General features: G+C 47.3%; 2 protein-coding genes across 2 annotated transcripts; both read left to right on the top strand.

The window, feature by feature from the left end:
* Nucleotides 1-6,870: 6,870 nt before the first annotated feature.
* Nucleotides 6,871-11,849, top strand: LOC307087601 (very long chain fatty acid elongase 4-like; the record flags this gene model as incomplete). The annotated part of the gene is made up of 6 exons (XM_079753220.1): nucleotides 6,871-6,943; nucleotides 7,336-7,523; nucleotides 8,267-8,347; nucleotides 9,961-10,132; nucleotides 10,548-10,675; nucleotides 11,571-11,849. Exons 1-6 carry the CDS (start codon nucleotides 6,877-6,879, stop codon nucleotides 11,847-11,849), a joined length of 915 nt encoding a protein of 304 aa, XP_079609346.1. The 5' UTR covers nucleotides 6,871-6,876.
* Nucleotides 11,850-17,035: 5,186 nt separating this feature from the next.
* On the top strand, nucleotides 17,036-23,668 carry LOC307087881 (microtubule cross-linking factor 3-like; the record flags this gene model as incomplete). Its single annotated transcript, XM_079753556.1, has 8 exons — nucleotides 17,036-17,191; nucleotides 17,899-18,123; nucleotides 18,474-18,632; nucleotides 18,753-18,821; nucleotides 20,037-20,306; nucleotides 20,873-21,244; nucleotides 21,758-22,543; nucleotides 23,558-23,668. 8 exons carry the CDS (start codon nucleotides 17,036-17,038, stop codon nucleotides 23,666-23,668), a joined length of 2,148 nt encoding a protein of 715 aa, XP_079609682.1.
* Nucleotides 23,669-25,417: the final 1,749 nt, after the last annotated feature.

Here is a 25,417-nt window from a genome sequence, read left to right as displayed (position 1 = left end):
GAATACACATAAAATAAAAATGTGCTTTCACTCTGTTGTTAGAAGTTAAGATTAGAAAGATGGGGTGTATTACAGCACCAACTGTATTCTTTCTCCCATTGACCATCCTGAGTTTAGACATTTAAGGGGTCATATTATGCTTTGGGTTTTTTTCCCTTTCCTTTACTGCAGGGGTGTCCAAACTACGGACGGCGGGCCAACTGTGGCCCGCGGCCCACTTTTGATTGGCCCGCAGCACATTTTAAAAATATAATGTAATATGGCCCTTTTAATTTTTATTTTTATTCATTTATATTTTTGCTTGACTTTATTGCATTTCTTAGTTGACCCACTAGTGCAGGGGTGTCAAAACTGATTGATTGGCCCGCGGCACATTTTAAGAATATAATGTAATATGGCCCTTTTAATTTTTTATTTTTTTGCTTGACTTTATTGCATTTCTTAGTTAACCCACTAGGTGGAGCTACTGTTCGAACAAGTGAGGCGACTTCCCATTAAAAGAGCAATCAACGAAAAATGTTCCCGCCAGTGAGAAAAGATGGCAGAACCAAAGAAACCGAAGATCCAAAGTGAGTGCAGAAAATTCCAGCCACGGTGGGAAAATTAATACTTCTTCACAGAAGTCAAGGGGAAGTGTGTCTGTTTATTTTGCAAGGAAAGTGTGATGAAGGATTACAATTTACGAAGACACTATGAAACTAAACATCAGAGCAGCTACGTGTCCTATACTGGTGCAGAGCAACAAATTAAAGTCATACAGATAGCAGCAAGCCTGCAAACTCAGTTTTTTAGAACAGTTTTTTAGCCGGGCCAACAAAACACAAGAAAGCGCCACAATGGCGAGCTATGAGGTAGATGAATTTGTAAAGCAGTGTCTCACAAAAGTTGCTGAAATAATGTGCCCTGAGAAAATGCAGGAATTTAACAATGTTAGCATGTCCAGGAACACAGTTGTGTGGAGAATTGAAGACCTATCAGCAAACGTAAGACACCAAGTGTTGGAAAAAGCCTGTGCTTTGGATTTTTATTCAATTGCATGCGAAGAGAGCAGAGATGCCACCGACACCGCTCAGCTATTGATATTTTTGCGGGAAGTTGACGACAACTTTTTCACTACAGAGAAGCTGCTTGATCTGAGGAGTTTAAAGGGCACAACAACGATATATAAGATATAAAGGCATCAAGTTATGTGGTTTCATATGGTTAAAATTGTGTTATTTTTGCCAAGTGGCCCGGCCCTTCGTAGATTTCTCTGTATGTGGCCCTCAGTGAAAAAAGTTTGGACACCCCTGCTTTAGTGTGTGAAATAGCTTGTTTATTCATGTATAAGGCCTGCCAAGCTACAAAGCTCAAAGTCTATGCCAAATGAAGTCCCCTACTGCCACAGAAAACACCTCTCCTGAACTGCCTGAAACAGCTCAATTACAGTCAGAACATACTCCTGTGACATTGTGACATCCCTCACGAAATATTAGAAAGCTAGAACATAATTACCCACCACTATGAATGTCCTGCTCTACTCTTGGTTTTTATGGTGTTTTGGGTCAATACGATTGTTCGGCCTGAATTTTAGATGCAATATCAACCGCAGCTCGAAAACGTACGTGGTTCTGCAGCAATGAACAGTATGAATAATGTATTTTAACATAAAAAAAATATAATCCTATTGTAGAAGGACCTTGAAATTAAATTATTATGAAAACTAAATTTATGGTATGACCACTTTAACTGCAACATAAATATTATCCCTGTTTCTCAAATTATTTTCCATCTTAGGTTTCCTTAAATTCTAAAACTATTTTGCTTGGCACTCGGTTACATTTTCATCTAATTCTCAGTCCAAATCCCATGCTCAGTGGCACCAACTGTCTTGACTAAATCAACACATCCACCTTACACCAAATGTTCCACATTGAATCATGTCAAACTGGTGGCTGAGCCCGGTTCGTTTTAGCCTGGCCATTAAGCCCACCGCCTGCACTCGTCCGCACCACCTTCCGCACTGGCTTTGAACAGGTGCCCTCATGTGGTTGCCATTGGTTGCAGGACTACAGGTTGGCATGTTTGGCACGGTTATGATGTGTCTAATTATGGGATGGCCACTCCCTTTCCCTTGCTTGCTCTGTTTGCCATGCTCTGGATTGGCCAAGCCGAGGTGGAAGCTGGACCACACAGACTCAAAGTCATCTCAATCCGGACCTGAATTCACAGAATGTATGTGTGTGTGTGTGTGTTTGTGTGTGGTGTGTGTGTGTGTGTGTGTGTGTGTGTGTGTGTGTGTGTATGTGTGTGTGTGTGTGTGTGTGTGTAGGTGTGTGTATGTTGGTGTTTGGTGTGTGTGTCTGTGTGTTTGTGTGTGTCTGTGTGTTTGTGTGTGTTTGTGTTTGCGTGTGGTGTGTGGTGTGTGTGTGTGTATGCCTGAAAGAGAGTGGTTCGTACAAATATAGGCATATACTGTAAACTGCCTCATGCAATGAAACTCACTCACAGTCTTATTCTCTATCATTCTCTCTCTCTCACACACAGACACACACACACACACAGACACACAGATAAGCACACACAAACTCACACAGACACAGACACACACATGCAGACACAGTCACACGTACACAAACCCCACACACAGACGCACACATGCACACGTGCAAACACACACACACTCACGAAGAAACACAGACATGCACACACATAGACACACACATGAAAACACACACGCAGACACACAAACACACACACACACACAAGCAGACACACACACACACACACACACACACACACACACACACACACACAGACACACCTTCTCCCCTTTGTCTTTGTCAGTGCCTGGGTCCTTGGCCGTGGAGAGTGAAGGAGCCTCCAGTTGGACCTGGCCTCCCGGCCCCTCAAGCGGGTCCCGGTCTGGAGGAGTGCTCTGTAAACGTCAGCGGGGACGCCTGGAGACCGGGGGGGGGGGGGGGGGGGGGGGGGATTTCTCCCTCGTTTAATTTGAATGTACCAGGTGCTGCCCTTGGAAGAGCATTCCATCCCAAGCCAAAACCTGCGCTTTAAAAAAAAGAATCCAAACGCCAATCTGCAAATTCAGACGGCTTTTACAACGTTTTTTCTTCTCTTTCTCCGTCTTCTTCTTTCTACACGGTAGATATGCTCTGTTTCCCCCGCAGCTGTCAGTGTTGTTTAGAGGGAGACATTCGAACTCAGTCAACATGTTGGATGGCTCTCAGGGCGGGTTTCACACTCAGAGCAGCACCTCCAGAGTTGGACCTTCCAGTGGTGTTTATGGTGGTATTTTCCCTCTTGAACAAAACACGACACTGCTTCATCTTGCAGACGGACTTTGGCTGCATGAGCATTCTCTCTCTCTGACTCTCTCGCTCATCTTCTCTTATATGAGCTATCTTCCTCCCTCTCTTTCCCTCTCTCTTTCTCTATCTCTCTCTTTCTCTCGTTCTCATCATCTCTCCCTCTTCCTCTCTCTCTAGCTCTCATCATCTCCCCCTCTCCCTTACTCGGTCTCTCATACTCTCTCTCCTTTGCTAAATGATCCAGTTCCCAGTGTTTCTTTCCAAAACCCATTCTTGTTCATGGGTTTCACGCCAATCGCAGCAGACCAGAAAGGGAATGGGATGACCATAATTGCCTGGAAACCAAAACACATCCAAAGGCCTATGTAACGTCAGTCAAATTCATTGTAACTGGCAAAAACAAAAACTGATATCTTGGTCAAAAGTAAGCTGCTACAAATTCGCATAATCTGGTAAAAAAAAAAGATGTGTACAATGTAGCCAGAATTCAGGAGTCAGACATATATTGTGGACTTTGCCTTTAGGGGGCAGTGGGGAGCCTTAAATTAAACCGTCAGCTTATTACGTTTTAAATGTGTTTTACCGATGGGTGGATTTGTGAATGAAGAATAGAATAGATAATGGATATATATATATATATATATATATATATATATATATATATATAAAATTTATTTTATGTTTTATTTCATCCAATCTATGTTTTATTCTGTAAAAAGCATTTCTTAATAATGATGATTTAAATATGGTAAAGGGATAATGAATACAAGTTATATTATTTATGTCAAAAGGCCGTCTGAGAAAGCAGAACAGGTGGTTTACAAAGCAGTGCAGTCCGAGTAGGTCATATACCCCTTAACAGGACAACAGCGCCATCTAGTGAGAAACTCCATACACTGCGACCATCTGCTTGTCTCCAATAACACACATTATCCACGTTTTTCCAATTACTGGCCTATTAAGAAATAGCTGGCTATATATGTAGGAGAAAACGCCATTGACAATAAAATCTATTTGCATCGAAATTCACAACGCAGTTCGCAACGCAAACACACACACACACACACACACACACACACACACACACACACACACACACACACACACACACACGCATACACGGACACACACACACACACACACTTAACATGTAACTATAGAGACATAACAATGTATTCGCTAAGAGGGTTGCATACAGATGAGGTACATGATATCAGTCAGACAAAGCGATCAGCTTGCGGCTCTGCCCGCGTGGAAACGAAGGCAACGGTGCCAACTGCGCATGCGCAAAGCCACATGGCTTTACGGTATCTAGGAGGTGGCTGGAGATGATGTTCTTGTTTGGCCGGCCAGGACCATATGCAATATCTTAACATAGATGTAATTCTTCTTGCCTTGCAGAGTTGTTTTGCCAAAATCAGCATTTGATGTCTGCTTGCAGGCTACATGCTGTGGTGTATGACATAATCTATTTTTAGAGATATAATACAAAAGTTGACTGAACACGGTGACTGAACAGTGGGAATCATATTGCACCGGATGTCATTACAGGCTTTTGAGTAGCGCGGAGGTACGTACACGCCTTTTTCCATCAAAGTTTAATTGAATTGTGTGTTAGGTTTAATGTTGACCGGAGGCTCTTCTCATTCATCTGTTGGGGGTGGATTCACGTGTAGCTGATCCTCTGGGTGTAATCGTTTCCCCGTGTCCTTTTCAGTTCAATAAACCTGCCAAATAACATATAGGCCTGTTCTAATAACTATTACACCTTAAGACTACATCCAAACCTAGCCTGCTGTTTATGTTTGTATTTCCTAACTGTCGATAGAACAAGTTCCGTCCTCGTCCTCTCCCTTTAGCGTGTGATGGCGACGCGCACATACACCCACCGCCGCGCTCCCCTTCTCTGAGAGCGAACGGGTTTTGTTTTTTTTCTCTCGTTTTTTTCTGTGAGGATCCTTGCCTTAAGTGAAGATTAACTAGTCTTATATTGTATTTATATTTCAGTGTGTTCTCTAGCTTTGCATTCATTATTGACAGTTTTTCCCCTGACCATGGCTGCATGGTTTTCCGAGCAATGACTAGGCCTACCGAATATGTGCGTTATTTATCATATTGGACGTAGCGCATTGCGAGTTCGGGTCGCGCCACATTTGCAGCCTACTTAGACCTAAGCTTGTACATTGAATTGAGTTTAAGCCTCTTTTGACCGCTTCGCGCGAAACCTGCTGACGCATACGGTACCAGCTCTTTGTGTGTTCGCGCATGTTTCCAGTGGGGCGCCCGTGGCCAAACCGTTATACAGTGAGCGGTTCACCCCTCCACGCTGTCTATATCTTTTTCACCCTAGGTACAGGAAACAAATCGGAACACATTCTACACCCCGGATGTCCGAGCGCCTGTGTGTGTGTGTGTGTGTGTGTGTGTGTGTGTGTATGTGTGTGTGTGTGGGGGGGGGGGGGGGGGAAAGGGTGTTTCAGAGAGAGAGATAGGGAGAGAAGGGGTGTTGTTTTAAGTTCTTGAAAAGAATTTCAGTGCTCACTCCAAAGCTATGTTAAAAAAGTTTGATGAGTGACGTTGTGAGTCTGGCATCTGGTGGACGAGCTACAAAAACACCATCAATAATTGAGCGAAGAACTGAGATGTTTGTTCTGAATTAATAATAGATTGATACACACAGGGACTGATCAGGCCAATTTAGTCCTTTAAGCCTCTCACATAGGCTCCCTTTATCTGACCACTTTTCTCTCTCTCTATCTCTCTCTTTCTCTCCCTCTCTTTCTCCCTCTCTCCCTCCATCCACCCTCTCTCTGGCGCCCTCCACCCCTCTCTTTCTCCCCCTCTCTCCATCCATCCACCCCTCTCTTTCTCCCTCCCTCCGTCCATCCTCGCTCTCTCTCTCTCTCTCTCTCTCCCTCTTTCTCGCTCCCCAGCCCCCTTGCTCTCTTTTGCTCTCTCTTGCTCTCTCTGCTTTCACTTAATAATGTTGGTTGTAATTACAGAGCGACTAATGTCATTACTCAATATCACCATTCCTCCCCTCTTCATAAGTATCACATGCCGTGCATTAACCCGTGCGACTGACTGTTAGTGGCCAGGATCAACAGAAACCTATTTTGCAAGATGTGTGCGGTTCAACGTCGCCATCCATCTGCTATAGTCGCAGGTTGTAGGCAGCGGCGATGAGATGAAAGCGTACAAGAAGCAGGAGATCTTGGAGTATCCTCAGGAGGCTAATTATACTCCCCCTTTAATAATGATGACCTACACTTGCCCACACTGCCACCGTTTTTAGAGTAGGAGAGTGAGCGGTGATTGCATAGTAGGACTCAATGTTAGTGGACACAGACACATAGATACAGACACACAGACACACACACATACACGCACACACACACACACACACACACACACACACACACACACACACACACACACACACACACACACACACACACACACTATCCGGGAACCCTCAAGATCTTTTGATGATTGGCTCTAACCCCCTCTTTCTCTTTCCTTCTCTCTTGCTCTTTCATCCTTTATTTTTCTCTGCAGTGTAATCAAGATGGAAGTTGCAGCACATTTTGTGAATGACTCTGTAGAATTCTACAAATGGAGCCTTACTATATCAGGTAAACATACAAGTCATACAAGATAGTGTGTATACTATAGTCATGGATGTATAGCAGGTTCACTTTAGTTGTAAAAAACTATCATCATGTAACCTATCGTCATATTTGATTCTCTGTAAACCGAACATGGCTGGCCTAGTTTTTCCAATGCTACCTTATACTTGTGTCAGGCACGGGATAGCGACCGGTATTGTATTGCTTTGCAATGAGGAGTCACGCGTCTTCAGTATTATTAACCGCCTTGAACATATGTTCCAGCACCTAGCATTGTGGTCAGCATATAACATTGTACGTTATAGCCTATAAAACAACAACAGGGATTCCTCATAGCCCTTTCTTCAAATAGGACCCATTTTGATGTTGACACACTGTAACCCCCTCTCTCCCCGCAGACAAAAGGGTCGAAAAATGGCCAATGATGTCATCGCCCCTCCCCACTCTGGCCATCAGCTGCCTGTACCTGCTCTTCCTGTGGGCGGGACCTAGATACATGAGGGACCGGCAGCCATTCGTCCTTAGGAAGAGCCTTATAGTCTACAACTTCAGCATGGTGGTCCTCAACTTCTATATCGCCAAAGAGGTATGGCGCCTAATGTGTGCATTTTGGATAAAAGCTGTTTGGGTTGGTCTGTAGATAGCTACACTTCCTTGGGCATGCCATTTTTTTTTTTGGGCAGATTGCGACGCAAAGTGAATCTCCCTCCCTGAGCACTGATTGCTCCTATCATTTTTTTAACCTTGATGATCTCACGATGGTCTCACTCTCAACACACCGTACATTTGAGGAATGGACATGCGCGTGTGTTTGGTGTGTATTGATGTTCAACATTACTCAGGAGATATGATTGACTGCAGAACATAATCTGTCAATCAAGTGGATGAATAAAGCAACATCTTGGCGTGAAAAAAAAAGACAAATTGATATATGAATGACCCATATATCTATTATTCATAAATCTATTTGTCCAACAACATTTCTCATGGACATTTCCATTACAATGAACAGCATCCTCTCCGTTCTGCGTCATGTCCAGACTCATTTAGCCCCAGATCACACCCGTTTTTTGATTGACAATTTTCCAATAAACGTATACAGCCACATTTCCAAAAATGTGGCTGATTTGAGTGTCCAAAAAAAGCCCAATCCAATGTTAAGCGGGCGGGGTCATGTAGTCCCATAGTCACACCCTTGTCCTCATCGCGTCACCACATTGCAATTCATTACAATGTATCCACACGGCACAACTATGGCTTGAATGGACCTGCCATTAGCCGACCCCTTGTTTGTGCTCTGACGTCTCCTGTTCTTCTCTGGTTCCTCAGCTCCTGATAGCCTCCAGAGCGGCCGGGTACAGCTACCTCTGCCAGCCCGTCAACTACTCTGAGGATGAAAATGAAGTCAGGGTGGGTGAACACATACACACATACACGCATATGCATCAATGACATGAGGCATGAGGAGGCAGGATTAGTTAAGATTACTACCGCAACACATAATCTTACTAGTTAAGGTTAGCGGGGTGAAATCCCAGCTGGTGGGTTCTGGGTTTGAACCCCCTGAACCTTATACACACTCTTGCAAGACGTCCATGAGCAAGATACGTGTTCATTAATCACATGTACGTGCAACAAAGAGTGAATAGTAAAATAGTAAATAGTAAATATCCCTTACTAAAAAGAACTCAATGCCTAATCATAATTCAACCCAACTTTCAGGATTGAAACAGAACAATGTTCTGATGGTGACAAGGAGTGGGGAGTCTCGCTACAATTTCCTAAATCTCTGGTGTAAATTATTCTTTAATCCTATTGTTGAGGTTAAGAAGATCCCTATTACTGCAGTGTGTTGGTGTGTGTCTGTGTGTGTGTGTGTGTGTGTGTTGTGTGTGTGTGTGTGTGTTGTGTGTGTGTGTGTGTGTGTGTGTGTGTTTTGTGTGTGTGTGTGTGTGTCTCTGTGTCTGTGTGTGGGTGTAGGTGTGGGGTGTGTGTGGTTGTGTGTGTGTGTGTGTGTGTGTGTGTGTGTGTATGTGTGTTCAAAAGGGATCCTCCAGGGATTTAGAATATTTTAGGGCTTCCATTATCAAACGGGTGTGGCCTATGAGCATGAAGGGTGGGGTTAGTCCTCTTACCACTTTAATACTCCACCCCTAATCTCTAGCCACTGGCTCTGCCAACAGGATGGCAGTAGAGGAGAGGAACCACGGCTTAAAAAGCCATGGTGTACAACAGGTCACATCGGGGGGGGGGGGGGGGGGGGGGGGGGGGGGGGTGTCAGGCACGGGATAGCGACCGGCTGTCTTCCAATTGGTTTACTAGACTTGGCTCTCCATCAATGTGCTATGTTTAAAAACCCATAGCATATGTTGTGGAGAAACACTATTAATGTAAAAATGGATAGACACATTGAGGGTTTAGTCATGCATGTTCATATGCGGGTGTAATGAAGACTGCTGTTTGGATAAGACATTATACTGTCAATTCAATATAATGCCTATTTGTATTGGGGTTCATTTTATGCGCTCAACTGAAATAATCAAGATATATTTGCTTGGTTGGCTGACTAAGGCTCTGTATGTTCAACAGCAGCTGTTGCCTGGGGTTGTCTTCAGACCGAAGAAAGTTGTCTGACATGCAGAATTCAATTTCGAGGATTCGATTTCTGAATTGGCGTTACGTGACTGCTTGCAGAATTTAACCATGAGAGAGGGACACTGTAGCCACTCAGCGAGCCAGGTTAAGCCTATGCTGACAGTGAGGTGTCTGGTCATCGGATAGGACTCTAACAAATTGAACCACACAACAGAGACTGTTTCAATAGTAAATAATTACATCAGTGTTTAATTTATGAATCAAATCAGTGACTATTTGCCCTGAAGCCAAACGTCTAGCTGCAACCAACCATTCAGTACTTCTCAGTTGACTGATTGAAAACCGTAACCGAGGTGCTACCTGGCCCAACACCGAGTGCTATAGCATCTTAGCCGCTTTAATAACATAGGGGGTACTCTGGTTTTCAGATAGCGTCAGCCCTATGGTGGTACTACATCTCCAAGGGGGTGGAGTTTCTGGACACGGTGTTCTTCATCCTGAGGAAGAAGTTCAACCAGGTCAGCTTCCTCCACGTCTACCACCATTGCACCATGTTCATCTTGTGGTGGATCGGCATGAAGTGGGTCCCTGGAGGACAGGGTAAGTGTGTGTGTGTGTGTGTGCGTGTGTGTGTCAAGTGTAGGTGTAAATGTGTGTCTGTATTTTCAAGTAGCAGTGAATTATGATATTTGAGTCGGACAGCGTGTGCTTCAGTATGTAAACGTGTGTGTGTGTGTGTGTGTGTGTGTGTGTGTGAGTGTCTGTGTGTATATGTGTGTCCTTGCTCGTGTTTGCCGTTGAATGTTCATAGTGTGCATATATGCATAAACTACCGATAAGAAAAGTCAGATGGCAATGTCGAATTGAACAGTGACTCCTCCCTTCATGAGTTCATTGTGTTCTTCATCCTATTCTGATAATAACGGTATTGCTCTATTAACACACTGGCCGTTCACACTGACCAGTCAGCCAACCGGGGCTGCTGCACATCACTCTCTTCCGTCTTCATCCACAGCCTTTTTCGGTGCCGGCATCAACTCCTCCATCCATGTGCTCATGTACGGCTACTATGGTCTGGCCGCCCTGGGGCCCCAGATTCAGAAGTACCTCTGGTGGAAGAAATACCTCACCATCATCCAGATGGTGATGATCCATTTAAATACCTTTTCTTCATTGGTTCTTCATCTGCCTCCTCAATTTTCATTACTGTGCTTTTCATTACTAGTCACACTAGTATTAATATAAAACCAAAAGCTTGGTATATTTTGTGAATTTATCAAGATTTAATACCCAGTTTATTACTATATTTGCTGTATTTCCCACGTAAACGTCATTCTGATACATTCTGATACAGATCATCCTAATACGTTTGTTTAAATTATTTGCACAGATTATTTACTGAGATCAAGTTATAATCGGTTATCTTGATAAACGGCTCTAAATTGGGTCGCTTAGATGCCCTGATCACTTCTTGTCAGATTCAGAACTTAATTCTTCTAATGAACACGATGTGATGCAATTTCTTACATGCTTATGTTTGTTACACACGTTCGCGTGAAAGCCACCACATGAGGAGGTCTCTAACTCTTTACAAAGTTTGTCCACTAACCATGTCCGGTTTTTGTGTGTATGTGTGTGTGTGTGTGTGTGTGTGTGTGCGTGTGTGTGTGTGTGTGTGTGTGTGCGGGTGTGTGTGTGTGTGTGTGCCTGTGTGTGCTTGAGCCTGCACTTGTACTTTTGTGTGTGTGTGTGTTTGTGTCCCTGCGCCTGCACGCATGTGTGCACGTGTGTGCGTGTGTGTGTGTATGTTTGTGTGCGCCTGCACGTGTGTGTGCATGTGTGTGTGTATGTGTCTGTGTGTGTATGTGTGTGTGTTCACTTGTGTGTGTGTGTGCCTGCGTGTGTGTGTGTGTGTGTTTGTGTGTGTGCCCTTGTGTATGTGTGTGTGTGTGTGTGTCTGTGCCTGCGCCTGCACGTGTGTGTGCACTATGTGTGTGTGTGTATGTATGTGTGTGTGTGTGTGTGTGTGTTTGATCAGATCCAGTTCCACGTGACCATCGGCCACGCCGGCTACTCCCTCTACACCGGCTGCCGGTTCCCCAGCTGGATGCAGTGGGCCCTGATTGGCTACGCCGTCACCTTCATCGTCCTCTTCGCCAACTTCTACTACCACGCCTACCGGAGGAAACCGGCCGGCGCCCGCAAGCCCGTCGCCAACGGCGTCTCCACGGCGACCAACGGCCACAGCAAGGTGGAGGAGGAGGAGCCGCAGGACAACGGGAAGAAGTTGCGGAAAGGCCGTCCGAAGAAAGAGTGAAAAAAAAAACGCATCCGTGGAAAAGGACGGGAGGAAGAGGAGTCAGGAAGAGAGCGAGGGTGGGGGGGTGGGCAGCTCTCGACAAACTGACTGGAGGAAGAGGAGGACAGTAGAGTCAAACAGGCGGAGGAAGGTAGGCGAGGTGGGTTGAGGGTGGGGGGGGTGGCAGGCATCGCTTAGATGGTAGGAGGATGTGATGTCAGAGCGACGGGGTGAAAGGTCATTGGGAGGGGGGTAGGGGTAGAAGTGTGTGTTTTATTGGTGTGTCTGTGTGTGCGCTTGTGTGTGTGTGTGTGTGTGTGGGGGGGGGGGGGGGCAGTAGGGAGTAGGGAGAGCAGGAGTAGGGAGGAGAGGGGGCAATGGGTTATGAGTGTGGGCAGTCTGCACTTTTTTTTACAACCAGAACTCCAAATAGATGAGTAGTCTACGGTCTGAGAGCCTCTGTTCTGTTGAGTGTTGTCAGGTCCAGGAAAAAGCAGCGTCTGTTTCACCTTCTACACCGAAGCTCACTGCTAACCTTTAACTTGGCGTGTTGTGATTGTTTTCGGATGAAAGGGTTTATATAGTTGTGTCAATGTTGATCTATTTTTTAGCGGTCTAAAGAGTTTTTATGAATTCAACTCGAATAAATGCAAAAGGTGTACAGCGATGAGCAAGATTTGGTCTTGTCTTGGGCGGTTGAGGTGGAATTCTGCTGGATGACTTCTTAGACACAACAGATGCCTCTTTTCGAAGAGAAAGACTCACAAGATCTACACCAGACCATTACAACATCGATTCCATATGCTTCCCATCATATGCAGTATCAAATGGACCTTTTTACATGTAGTCGTGGTAGCAATTATAAATATAAAACATATCTTATCTTTGGTATTATTTGGGTTATTCAAACATCCTATCGTAATTAAAACGTAAATAAAATCATGAGGGGATATTAGAATTCTATATTTTTTCTGTATTATTGTGAATATTTGCGGGTATTTCTGTCATTACGTGTTTTCGGTTGGTCCTCATTTTATTTTTTTTCGCTGGGTAACATTAGCTGAAACACACGAGTCAAACTAGTCAAGCTAACCTCAGCACTCTCTCACTGCCACATAGAACTGACCGGAAACCTGATCCTTAAAATTAGCTTTTTCTCTTGTTTTTCTTTACTTGTATTTTCATTGTTTAACTTTTAAAATACAACCCACACACAGCTTCTGGGTGTAAAACATGATGACAATAAAGAGGATGCCAACACCCTTTTATGTGTATCTGTATGTCTATACAGATATATGTATCACAGGTGTTTCAGTACTGAACAAACTGTATGACTTGATGAGCTCCACCAACAATTAATTATCTACACTTCCTTGGACCCAATTATAACCTTCCCCTTTCTATCCCGGTTGCCTCCATAAATGTTTAGATTCCTACTAAAGCATAGGGAGAGAGAGGCAGACAGACAAGAGAGATAGAGAGAGAGCTGGCTTGTGTCTTTGGCCTGTCCAGACAGATCTACCCTAATCTTAAAGGCTAAATTGGCTTTAGCTGCAAAAGAGCTTATTTCCACGTCACTCTGATGGTTAGTCCAGAAAATCAGGTCACCTGGAAGACGAGCCCCTAACAACCTTCCACCGGTCTTCTGCTGTGGCTTTCGCTGTACGGAAATCGCTACGAGGGAAGGGTTTTACAAATGCTCTTATTTTGAAATGCATCCCATTCTCAGGGACTCTTATTTGCGTGTTCCCTAACCTCCCATTGGGTATCTGCTCCGGCTCTCTCTCCTGCTGAGAAAGGGTTTCATAAATACAATAACAATTTGTATTTATACTTTATTTATAAATATGAAATGCATCATGTTCTCGAGGACTCTTATTTATTCCTATCCACTTCATATACTCCCAACCCGTGCAACTAGATATTTCCATTAATCTCCTAGATTCCCGGTTCATTCCACATCCCTATTAGAATTCACTTAATGCCACACAATCATGGATGATCAATCATTGATCCATTACCCTGCTTCCTGTGGCAGTCCCCCCCAGCACAGAATGATGACACCCCACATCTCAAATCCCTGATTCGTTGCCCGGCAACATCTCATCCCTCGACACTAAAAAACTCTGGTACTCTCCTCGTTCTGAGAATGCTGACGTAAAGCCTGGAGAAGTTTTGGGACCGAACTTCGAGACCTTTGCGGCCCTGATTCCCAGAGGGCAACAACTTAACACACACATCCTCTAATGTCCTCGCTCCACCACATATGGTGGGTTAAACCCAGCCCCTGGTGAGGGTGCTGAAACCGTGTGCTATACCATTTTGAGAGATCCAATTCAAGTCTGTTAAGCCTTTACTGGCGTCCCAGTATATACAACCCCCTAAACCCAATATGGAACAACACCAGGAAAAACATGACAAAACCCATGGGAAGGGAGGAAAACTTTGAGAAGGAGCACAGAAGAGGCATCCCTCCTTCCAGGGACGACTAGGAGACCAATAGCTGCCGGGTTTGCAGATGAGCAGAAATGTTAAGCTTATGTACAATTAAGGGATTTGAAAGATGGTTGATTGAGGTAAAAAAAAAACACCAATCAAGACTGTAGAGATGAAGAAGTGGGAGAATGAGAGAGAGAGAGAGAGAGAGAGAGAGAGGGGGGGGGGGGGTAATAAAAGGTATGAGGTCTGTGGAGAAGGATGCATGCAGGATACGACCAAGGTGTAAGAGGATTACAGCTCCAGGCCAAAGCTTTTCTATCAGAGGCGTTTAGCACAGCTCACTATAACATGCATGCGTGCCAAGGAAACCTGCAGGTGTATGTGTGTGACTGTGTTTGTGTGTGGGTGCTTGCGTTCTAGCATAGAATACCTTCTACCAATCCGGGGTGGTAGTGGCTGTAATAAAGAGACTAGATTATTGGTTATAGGCCCATGCTGTAGCATAGCATTGTACTGCATTTCTCCATATCATCTCACGTCCAAACTCATCTGTTTCTAGGATGGAACACACTTTAAAACCCACTGCATATCATAAATAAATCAACCCACATATAGACCAATATATATTTTATTTCATTCGTTCATTTGAGGATTTTTGGACGACCCCACAACCCCCTCCCTCCTTTTTGTCGTCCAGATAGGGACATCAAGTTGGAAAAGGCTGGGGCAGTTTGTCGGGGTTAAGTCCAGGAGACAAGCCAGAGTTGACCCATCACTCCCTCATCTCATTAGCAATTACATGACTAAGGAGCTCATTCTACTCCAAGGTAGTGAAAACAGTCAGCGTTTGTCGACGCGCCTTCTGCAAGACTACTGTGGCACAGCAGAGCACACAGGTGGCTGTGTTCTAGCGCCAAGTCTGTCAAATGCATTAAGACCGCTCTCTTGTGGCGACAAGATGTACATGCGGGCTTTTAAGATTATACACGAGGGGATGATGGAAAGGAGGGGGTTGACCGAGAAATCAGAAAAAATATCTAGTCCTTCTATTGATGCATGAAATATCAGGAATACCCAAACTACATTGAAAATATTACCAATTTCCACAGCTGCACCCAAATCATTTGTAGGCCATGTATCTACTTTCTTTATTGTTTTCGGCCACCCTTTTTTTCACACTCCTAACATTTTTAAAAGTGTGTTGTTGAATACAAGTGCAACGTCGGTTGAAAACGTGCTTGTTCGGCGCGGGCCAAGCTGCAAGCATCCGGTATTGCTGCTTGCAGCTTTCTCGAGAACCGCTCATCCAAACACCTTTACACTCGACACAGCACTTCCTTGGGTGCTCGGCAATAAACCCACGTGTGAGGTCGATCGGCTGAACGGTTGTCGGAGAAGATCCAACAGTCGCTTCGACAGACATACTGAGAGACCCAACTATAGCTCGATGATAGGTTGAGGTTCCCTGTGTTAACGTAGGCCTTGTCCTCCACCTCACGTCATCGTCTCCGTATATAGCCCGTGCACGCCCGGTGGTACCCCCCCCCCCCCCCCCCCCATACCCCGTCTCTCAAATCACCATCGCCATGCCAACAACACTCGCACTAACAACTGTGCGTCATATAATATCAACACATTTTAAATCACCAGCATATAGGCCATCCTATCTGCAAGCCAAGGCTAAATGTTGACTTACAAAGCGGTAGCTTTTAACTAGACATACTGTTCGTGTATGCACATTTAAATGAGTTCGAGAAGATATGTTCTCCTTGTAATAGGCCAGACTTCCCTTTCAACAGAAATGGCAACAGGATGCAGGCCAGAATGGACATCCCAGTAGAACAGCGACATCTAGCGGCCAGTAGGCGTTTGGGGCTACGTTGCGTTTTATCATGTTGGCCTATTTAATGAACACCACGTAAAAGCTCACCCTCAAAACAATGACATTCTGCTCCTGTAAGACCCAATGTGAAGCTAGGCCTCCAGGATGTAGGCCTATACGTGTGACGAATCAGCTGCATTCTAATATTAGACTTATTAAAAAAGAAATCCGATTGACAGTTTACCATATCCTTCTTTAATCTAAAAGGACGCCTTTTATTATAGCTTTTTAACATTGCGACGCTCAGATAAATTAAACGTATACAAAAAGTTATAAACGATAAAGGCCCAGAAATGCCCCCTGTCGCTAGAGGCGCTGTATCCTCATTTTCACCGGCAGACAGGAGAGCAAGCAGCAGCATCTCCGAAGTCTCCTCCAAACACGAACCACCAGCACCAACTCAACAGTGTCTCTTTCTACGACACGCAAGGGAGAATCAAAACCAACACGAAAGCCAGTTTGAGGAGGAGGAGGAGGACAGCTGTCAAGGAGAGGGAGCGAGAGAGCCAAGAGCAGGCAGCTGTTCCTCCGGATGGTGGTGCTGAAATCGATTCTGTCAGACCAAACAGGGCGGATGCTGTGGATGATAAGGGGAGACATCCCGAGCGATTTGCCCTCCCTTCGTTGCTTATCCTCCCTGCGCCTTTCTGCTTTCAAAGGGGAACACGATTTCACGTTTTGGTGCGTGAAACCGGCCTGCTCCGACAGACAGCGAAGAAACGCAGCGGGGAGAAGATAGGTCTGCCTGCCGCAGAGATAGATAACCGGCGAATTTAAGGGGTTGCGGCTCAGGCCTGGGTTTATGGAGCAAAGGATGCCCACAAGCTAAACTGACAAGTTCAATTCCATCTGCAAAAAGCGACCGAAGAAAAGCCTCGCAAAGATGCAAACCAAGGCAGGCACCGCAGACGGGGAGGAGGCCGCTCAGCCAGAGGTACACGCCGCCTCTGGGTCTCTAGAGGCGGGGTCCGTGACACAGCAAGACCAGGGCCTTCTGGATGAGATGGAGAAATTACTGGAGGAAAACGATGATCTTAAGGTATGGCACCCTCGTCTCATATTTTGGATAAATGTAGTATCTATTGGTCTACATCAGCGAGTAAAAAGAGACAATATGTTCCCAGCACAATTTTTTCCGACATGAAGAGCTTGTCCAGAGTTAATTTATATTGCTTGATAAAGGTTGACATGCGCGTAACAGCTAATTTATCTGATCAAATCAGCCCAAGCGAACCTGTTGACCCAATGTCTGCAGCATCATACTGACGTATTCTGTAGACCGCTCCTAGAAAGCAACAACATAAATCATCAACGCTGAATGAATATATATAACAACAAGTTGAAACAAACAAGATGTACCCACAGTAACCTGTAGTAAATTGGTCAACATCAACATAGCCAACATTAAGAGGTCCATTTATCTAAAATAAACACTTGAGGTGGATAAAAAGGCTTTGCATGAAACACAATTCCATAACAAAAACGACTAACCTTGATGCCTGAATCCTGTATGCTCTGCACTCTCTCCAGTTGTCTCACTCCTGTACTGAATATATGCTACGATGCTGAGCCTCACTTAAAAAAATAACGATTAAAGCGTCTCAAAGCTAAATGTACGTGTGAAATATACACGTAGACCTTCGTTTTGTTTTACGTCTTTGGTCTGCTCATTTTTTTTCCCCATTCCTGTCCCCCCGCACCGGTGCCCTCTGGTGGTCAAACACGAACACTGCCGCCTGCCTCCAGTGTGAGATCGAGGAGATGCGGAACGAGATGGACGAGATGCGCGACACCTTCTACGAAGAGGACACCTGCCAGCTGCAGGAAATGAGGCGTGAGCTGGAGAGAGCCAATAAGAACTGCCGGATCCTTCAGTACCGCTTGAGGAAGGCGGAGCGGAAGAGGATGCGCTACGCACAGACGGGGGAGATCGATGAAGACCTGCTGAGGAGCCTTGAGCAGGACCTCAAGGTAGGAGTGGAGGAGGATGAGGAGGAGGAGAAGAGGGAAAGGATTTGAGGAGGGGAAGGAAAGGAAGAGGAGGGGTAGGACAGGAAGGAGAGGGGAAGGAGAGGAGATGGGGAATGAGGGGAGGAGGAGGGGGAAGAGGAAGGAAAATAGGAGGCGGGGGAGGAGGGGACAGAGAGGAGGAGGAGAAGGAGGGGATGGAGAGGAGGGGAAGAGGAGAGGGGAAGAGAGGAAGGAATAATCCAAAGAAAGAAAGAAAGAATGGAAGGAAGAAGGACGTTTTCGGCGTTTTGGTGTGAATGTAATGAAACCTAAGCTAGCCCATGGCGCTCAAGGGTTTGCGTTCCCCGCAGGTCGCCAAAGACGTGTCGGTACGACTCCACCACGAGCTGGAGAACGTGGAGGAGAAGCGCACCAAGACAGAAGACGAGAACGACAAACTGAGGCAGAAGCTCATCGAGGTGGAGGTGACCAAGCAAGCCCTGCAGAACGAACTGGACAAAACCAAAGAGGTGGGGAACCCGGGCCATCGCAGACAAGGCGCTTGTAGCTGCCGCAGGATTAGCATCTCACTGCAGACTCTCATTTTAAAAGCGGCCGTGAACCGTAACGTTTCTTCTTGTCTCTGCTAGTCTCAAAAGCGACGAGGAAGCAAAGATTTACTGAAGACAGACAAGAAGTCGGCTGGGACGCCTGCTGAGGTGAGCTGTGAGGGTCGCTGCGTCCCATCCACACACCTCCGCATCGGAGTCCGTCCTTCCAAGGGCTGGGCGATCTGGAAGAAAGTATTATTACCCTTAACATGAGTATCTTGACACCATGTAAAATAATTAATATCATGATGAAGGCCCAGATAAAGGCCTGGAGGAAGGCCTGGACTGGAGATATATATATTTTTTTTTTATTTAACCTTTATTCATACTCGAAAAAGCAATTGAGGTGTGACCCTCATTTGCAATGATGTCGAGTCAATAATATAATGTAATAGCTTGTGAATTCAAACTGACATTCTGAACAGTCTAGCTGAGGGGCCATTTCATTGAGGCATATGGATAGGTCACGTACTGTAGCAGACTAAAGTTGTTTTCCTTACTCTCTGAGGTTTCATTACCTTGTATATTGATCAGTTTGAGGGCATATCTACTCATTGTTTTTGGACCATGAAACTGGGTTATTGGTTTACGGTAAGTTGATATTTGCATTTTATGACGATAAAATACAATTCAAAGACAATAAGAGAAAACATTGAATAATGGCCCAGCATTAACCAATGCAATTGCTTTTTCCTAGTATACAAAACCCAAAAGATTCAAATTGACCAGACCAGAGAGCCGAGATTTATAGTTTGTCTTTCTGATGTCAATGTTGTCTTTTAAGTGAATCGATTCCTCTCACTCAAAACAGACCAAAGAAAATATGAAATCAACTGCTGTCTAGAGATTTACATTTATATTTATAATATTATACATATTCAATTACTTTGCAATTTCCCCTTGATCTGAAGATAGTAGACCTATGGGCTTAGAAAGATGTCATCGTCCAAAATCTTCTGTTCGCATAACCTTCAATCCTTGAACTGCTCAGTTCTGCTAGCTCACAAATACTTTGTTGATTCATTTGTTGAATTATACTATTGTCTATTTTCCTTGAAGCGCAACAGAACTTTGACTACAAGTATCACTAGTATTTAGTCATTTAGCAGAAACTTTCATCCCAAGCGACCGACAGTTAAGAGTCCTTAATGAGCCAGAAGGGATGAGGCATCTCGCTGGAGGATGACGAGGATGGAGGATGGAGGATGATGTAGATTGCAGACATTGGGGTTACCCCAGAATCATGGGTTACGTCGGGCGTGGCACGCCCTCACCACTAGACCATCTCACCCACTACACCCGCCCCTTCCTCTTCTCCTATAGGAGGACAACGAGGACCTCAAGTGCCAGCTGGCCTTCATCAAAGAGGAGGCGGTGCTGATGAGGAAGAAGACGGCCACCATCGACAAGGAGAAGGACCGCCTGGAGCAGGAGCTCCAGAAGTACCGCTCCTTCTACGGGGACCTGGACAGCCCCCACCCCAAGGGCGAGGCCGGGGGCCCGCCCACCACCCGCGAGTCTGAGCTGAAGCTCCGCCTCCGCCTGGTGGAGGAGGAGGCCAACATCCTCGGGAGGAAGATCGTGGAGCTGGAGGTGAGAGCAAATAAGTGAAAGAACCCTAAAATAGATGAACGTATATGCCACCGAACAAGAGTATGCATCAAAGTCACTTAAGGCGGCCTTGCGTCCGTTCCTGTTGACGTTCATGTTCATGTCTAATTCGAATGATATTCACTAAACAGTCACTAAGCAGACACTTTTATCCCAAACAACTTTCGTTGAATTTATAGCCTTACAATGTTGTTTACGAGACAACCGTGTCCTAAACCTGACAAACACATTTACGACCACTGTCACCACTAATGAGTTTCCCTCTCTCCCACCCCAATACATCCCCTCCATCCCCTGCCCCCCTCTGCCCCTCTGTCCCATCCCTAATTCCATCCCATCCCCCCCCTCCTTCTGTCTCCCCCCATCCCCTCCCCCCCTCCATCCTCTCCCCCCTCCGTCCCCTCCCCCCCTCCATCCCCCCTCTATCCTCTCCCCCCCTCCATCCTCTCCCCCCCTCCATCCTCTCCCCCCTCCGTCCCCTCCCCCCCTCCGTCCCCTCCCCCCCTCCATCCTCTCCCCCCTCCAACCCCCCCCCCCCCCGACCCCAGGTGGAGAACCGGGGCCTGCGCGCCGAGCTGGACGACCAGCGGGGCGAGGGGGAGGGGGGGGAGGGCGGGGGCCGGGGGATGGGCGGGGGGCGGGGCCTGCGGGAGGACCTGACGGAGCTGCGGCAGCAGCTGCAGCTGGTGGAGGACGAGGCGGAGCTCCTGAGGAGGAACCTGGCCGACTCGGAGGACCAGAACAAGAGGGTGACCACCGAGCTCAACAAGATGCGCTTCAAGGCCGGCACCCTGGAGGGGGGCGGGCGCCACAGCGGGGGGGCCGCGGCCGCTGCGCTGGCCATGGACAGCGCCAAGGTGGACGCCCTGCAGGAGGAGCTGAAGACGGCCAGGCTGCAGATCAACGACCTCAGCGGCAAGGTGCGTCCCCGTAGAGCCCCCCTGCACAGCAAGGGGTACGCGCCGAGCGCGGCCGGAGGCTGAGCGGGGGCCTTCTGGGCCTCACGCCGGGGGGGGTGTAGAGAACAGCACGGCCTCGCTAGCGGGGCCACTGAGGTGCATTATTCATGCAATCTCACTTTAGTTGCTCGGACACTTTCGACCCAAACACAGAAACTGCCAATAATGAATAGTGTTGATAATTAATTAATCAATAATGTCCGCCGTAACTTTTGATAATGTTAACTTATTGTAGCTGTTATTTGTAGCTCTCTCTCTCTCTCTCTCTCTCTCTCTCTCTCTCTCTCTCTCTCACTCTATCTTGTTTTTTATTATACAGATACTCATATTCTATTATCTATGTTTCACTACTACTGTCCTGTACTACTCGATTGGACCCCCAATTACCCATCTGGCATTATGAGAGCACCATGTAGTCCAATCTACACCGCAGCCCCATCGTCCCTCATCCACGTCCCGTGCTGCCCCCTGCAGGTGATGCAGCTGCAGTACGAGAACCGCGTGCTGCTGTCCAACATGCAGCGCTATGACCTGGCCTCGCACCTCTCGCTGCGGGGCAGCCCGCGCGACAGCGACGCCGACAGCGACGCGGGCGGCGGCGGCGGCGGCGACGACTCCGCCCCCTCGGCCCGGCTGCAGCCCCCGCACCGCAAGCGCGAGGGTCCCGTGGGCGGGGAGAGCGACCCGGACGAGGTCAGAAACGGAAGCAACGGCGGTGGCGGCAACGGCGGCGGCGGCGGCGGCGGCGTTGGGCGCTGCTTGACCCCCACCCGGGGGCTCTACACCCCCACGGGGCTGGACGGGGGCGCCCTCCCCTCGTCGGCCTCCTCCTCCCCCACGGCCGCCTTCGCCCGCTTCCTGCCCGGCGGCGGTGGCGGCGGCGGCGGCCGCGGCGTCGGCGGCCTGCGCGAGAGGCAGCAGATGATGGACATCCGCATGGAGGCGGAGCGGCTGGTGCGCACCATGGACCGCCTCATCGCCGACACGGCCTCCATCATCTCGGACGCGCGGGTCTACGGCGGCGGCGGCGGCGGCGGCGGTGAGCTGATGTTCGGCCGGGGGGGCAGCGGCGGGGAGGAGCGGGGGAGGGAGGAGGAGCAGGAGGGCGCGGGGATCGGGATGGGAGGGCGGTTCCGGGAGCACGAGCTGCTGTACCGCATCAACGCCCAGATGAAGGCCTTCCGGAAGGAGCTGCAGGCCTTCATCGACCGCCTGGAGCTGCCCCAGCTGGAGGGAAGGGACACGGAGGAGCCGCTGTCGGTGAGAGAGAGAGAGTGTGTGTGTGTGTGTGTGTGTGTGTGTGTGTGTGTGTGTGTGTGTGTGTGTGTTTGATTCGGTGTGTGTGTGTGTGTGTGTGTCTGTGTGTGTGGTTGTGTGCGTGTGTGTGTGTGTGTGTGTGCGTGTCTGTGTGAGTGTTTGATTCGGTGTGTGTGTGTGTGTGTGTGTCTGTGTGTGTGGTTGTGTGCGTGTGTGTATGTGTGTGTGCTTGCCTCGGTGTGTGTGTATGGGTGTATGTGTGTGCATATATGTGTGTGCTTCACTCGCTGTGTGTGTGTGTGTGTTTGCTTGGCCCTGTGTTTGTGTGTGTGTGTGTGTGTGTGTGTGTTTTACTTGGTCTTGACCACCTTGACCAGGCCCGCCGGACTGGGGGTGTAAGGTGGACAGGCTTGGGGGGGGGCAAGGCAGAGGGGGCCCATGGGAATGTAAAAAATATTTGTATTTTCTTTGATTCTTCTATTATCACCTAGTGGCAGGAGCCCCACATTGCACTCAGTGGCCATATGCCGCTAGGTCACATCTCGGCCCCCCCCCCCCCCCATCAACAACTGTTCTCCCCCCCCCCCCCCCCCCCCCCCCCCGTCAACAATTCTGCGCAGGGGGCTGGTAGAAGGAATTCGGGGGGGCCCCATCAGTACCTCTTGTATATAGGGCCAAGAATTTGGTGCCACGCCCCTGACCTTGACTAAGACATTTTCTGGGGGAAACACTGGTATGTGTGTGTGCTTCACTCTGTGTGTGTGTGTGTGTGTGTGTGTGTGTGTGCTTCACTTGGTGTGTGTCTGTGTGTATGCGTTGTAATGCATTGAATGAGAGTAAACGTGTGTACATGATTCTAACGATGCGCACGTCACAAATAATGAAGGAAGGGGGTTTGAAATGTCCTGGCATTGGCATGACATGTCTTTGCACTGTGTTACCTTAACACTAATCGCTCTTCCTCTTCATTCAACCTCTTCCCCTTGTCTCTTGTCGTTCCATTCTTCCTCTCTCTAGATGTTCCAGCCCATAATTCTTCTCATCCTCATTCTTGTGTTGTTCTCATCTCTATCCTACGCCACCATCTTCAAACTAGTCTTTCTTTTTACCCTTTTCTTCGTCCTGTGATTTTTCTTCCCCACCTTTTCGTTATGTTTTCGTTTTCTTCTGAGTTTCATCCCTGTTCTTTTTGCTCTGTTGATGTTTTTTCCTCCCCCCCCCCCCCTCCCCAACACATTCATTGCCATGGTAACCAATAGCACAGGACATTTGCTCTGGCCACAGATGCATCCAAGGAAACACTGTTAGGTTCCACTCTGACGTCTACATTACCCATAATGCCTTGCCGACTGCTTCGCCTCATGGGAAGGTGAGTTTCAAAATGTTATTTTTACAATTTCAAGTCGCGTTGAACGCAATCAGGTTCCTACACAAATACTTCCATAGTGAGATACAAAGCACAAATTAGCCTGATACTTGATTGACGTTTTAAAGGCAAAACTCAAATATTTAGTCAATCTTTTAACTTAACTTTGCTGCTAAATGTCCTGTCCTCTGTTGGTTAGGTTAGACATGTGCCAGTCATCTGAGATGGTTGTACCCATCTCAAAATAATCCTTTGTTTTGGCTTTTTGCCTTTAAAACCCATAAAACTTCAAACGGCAGTTGGTGGGAGGCGGCGACGGTGGGGAACTGGGGCAGGCGGGAGGGGCCGGTCCTTATGATCATCAGGGGGCGACAAATGTTGGGGGGCCTCCGGGGGATTCCCAGAGCGCCCCCCGGCCGGAGTCAGAAATACTTAGTAATTGATGGCGTGTTGGATGAATGGTGACAAGAGTCTCCCTGACACGACAAGGCGGCTCCAGGGATGTCCAGGGAACACGGTCACCTGCGCACATGACGTGCACTGTGTGGAGCGCTCGTGCACTGGTGGTCACGTGTGCACTAGTGGAGCAGTAGTGCACGACTGGAGCGCTTGTGCACTAGTGAGGCTCTTTGTGCTAGTGGCGCGCTGTTGCACTAGCGGTCACGTGTGCAACTAGTGGAGCACCGGTGTACTAGTGGAGCGCTCGTGCACTAGTGGAGTGCTCGTGCACTAGAGGAGCGCTCGTGCACTAGAGGTCACGTGTGCACTCACTGCCTGGGAGAGGCCTCTCTTATGTTTATTGTGTACTGCCTGGTGTTCCCTTAACTGTTGACATGACAAAAGTTAAATGCACATATCCCCCAGGAAACAAACTTTATGGTTTTCTAATTTGATTCTTCGGTTGTGTTTGAGCTTGTGCACTTCAATATTTAGGTTATTATTTTTGACCATAACTAGTTGGTGGTGCATGCTGCACGCGAATACAAGTGACACAAGTCATTTTTTTGTTCGTATGTTTATAATACTGGAATAACTGCACCCGTTTTGACCGAGGCCTATAGTGAGTAGCGAGTAATTTTCATTCTAGCTGTTCATCCAATAAGCAGCCTGAGGAAAGCTTTGAGTAAAAGCTTCTCAGCCAATCAGCGGCTTCTACCCCACGTGTGGACTGCCTGCCCACAGGCTGCAATACGCACGTTGATTCTATTCTATTCAAATCATCACCTGTACAGCAAAACTCAGACCTACAGAAATGATGGAATGACTGGACAAGCAGATGATGGAGCTGAACACTCGTTTCAAGCCCGACACATACGGCTTTAGGAGAGCCGCTGCTGCCTGCTTGCCACGGGCAGACACCTTTGGTGACAAGGCTCTCATCCGGCACGCCTGCACGCACTTTTCCATTCCGGTGGAAGATGCAGAGCACACTGTGTTTGTGCAGCAGCTTAAAAGAAAGGCAAAAGGCCAACAAGACCATGAACGAGAAAAATGAAACACTCGTAGAAGTG

This window comes from Pollachius pollachius, assembly GCF_949987615.1.
Source record: "Pollachius pollachius genome assembly, chromosome: 16".
Classification (NCBI taxonomy): Eukaryota; Metazoa; Chordata; class Actinopteri; order Gadiformes; family Gadidae; genus Pollachius; species Pollachius pollachius.
The sequence above is the reverse complement of the archived record's forward strand: the minus strand, read 5'-3'. Positions and strand labels throughout refer to the sequence as shown.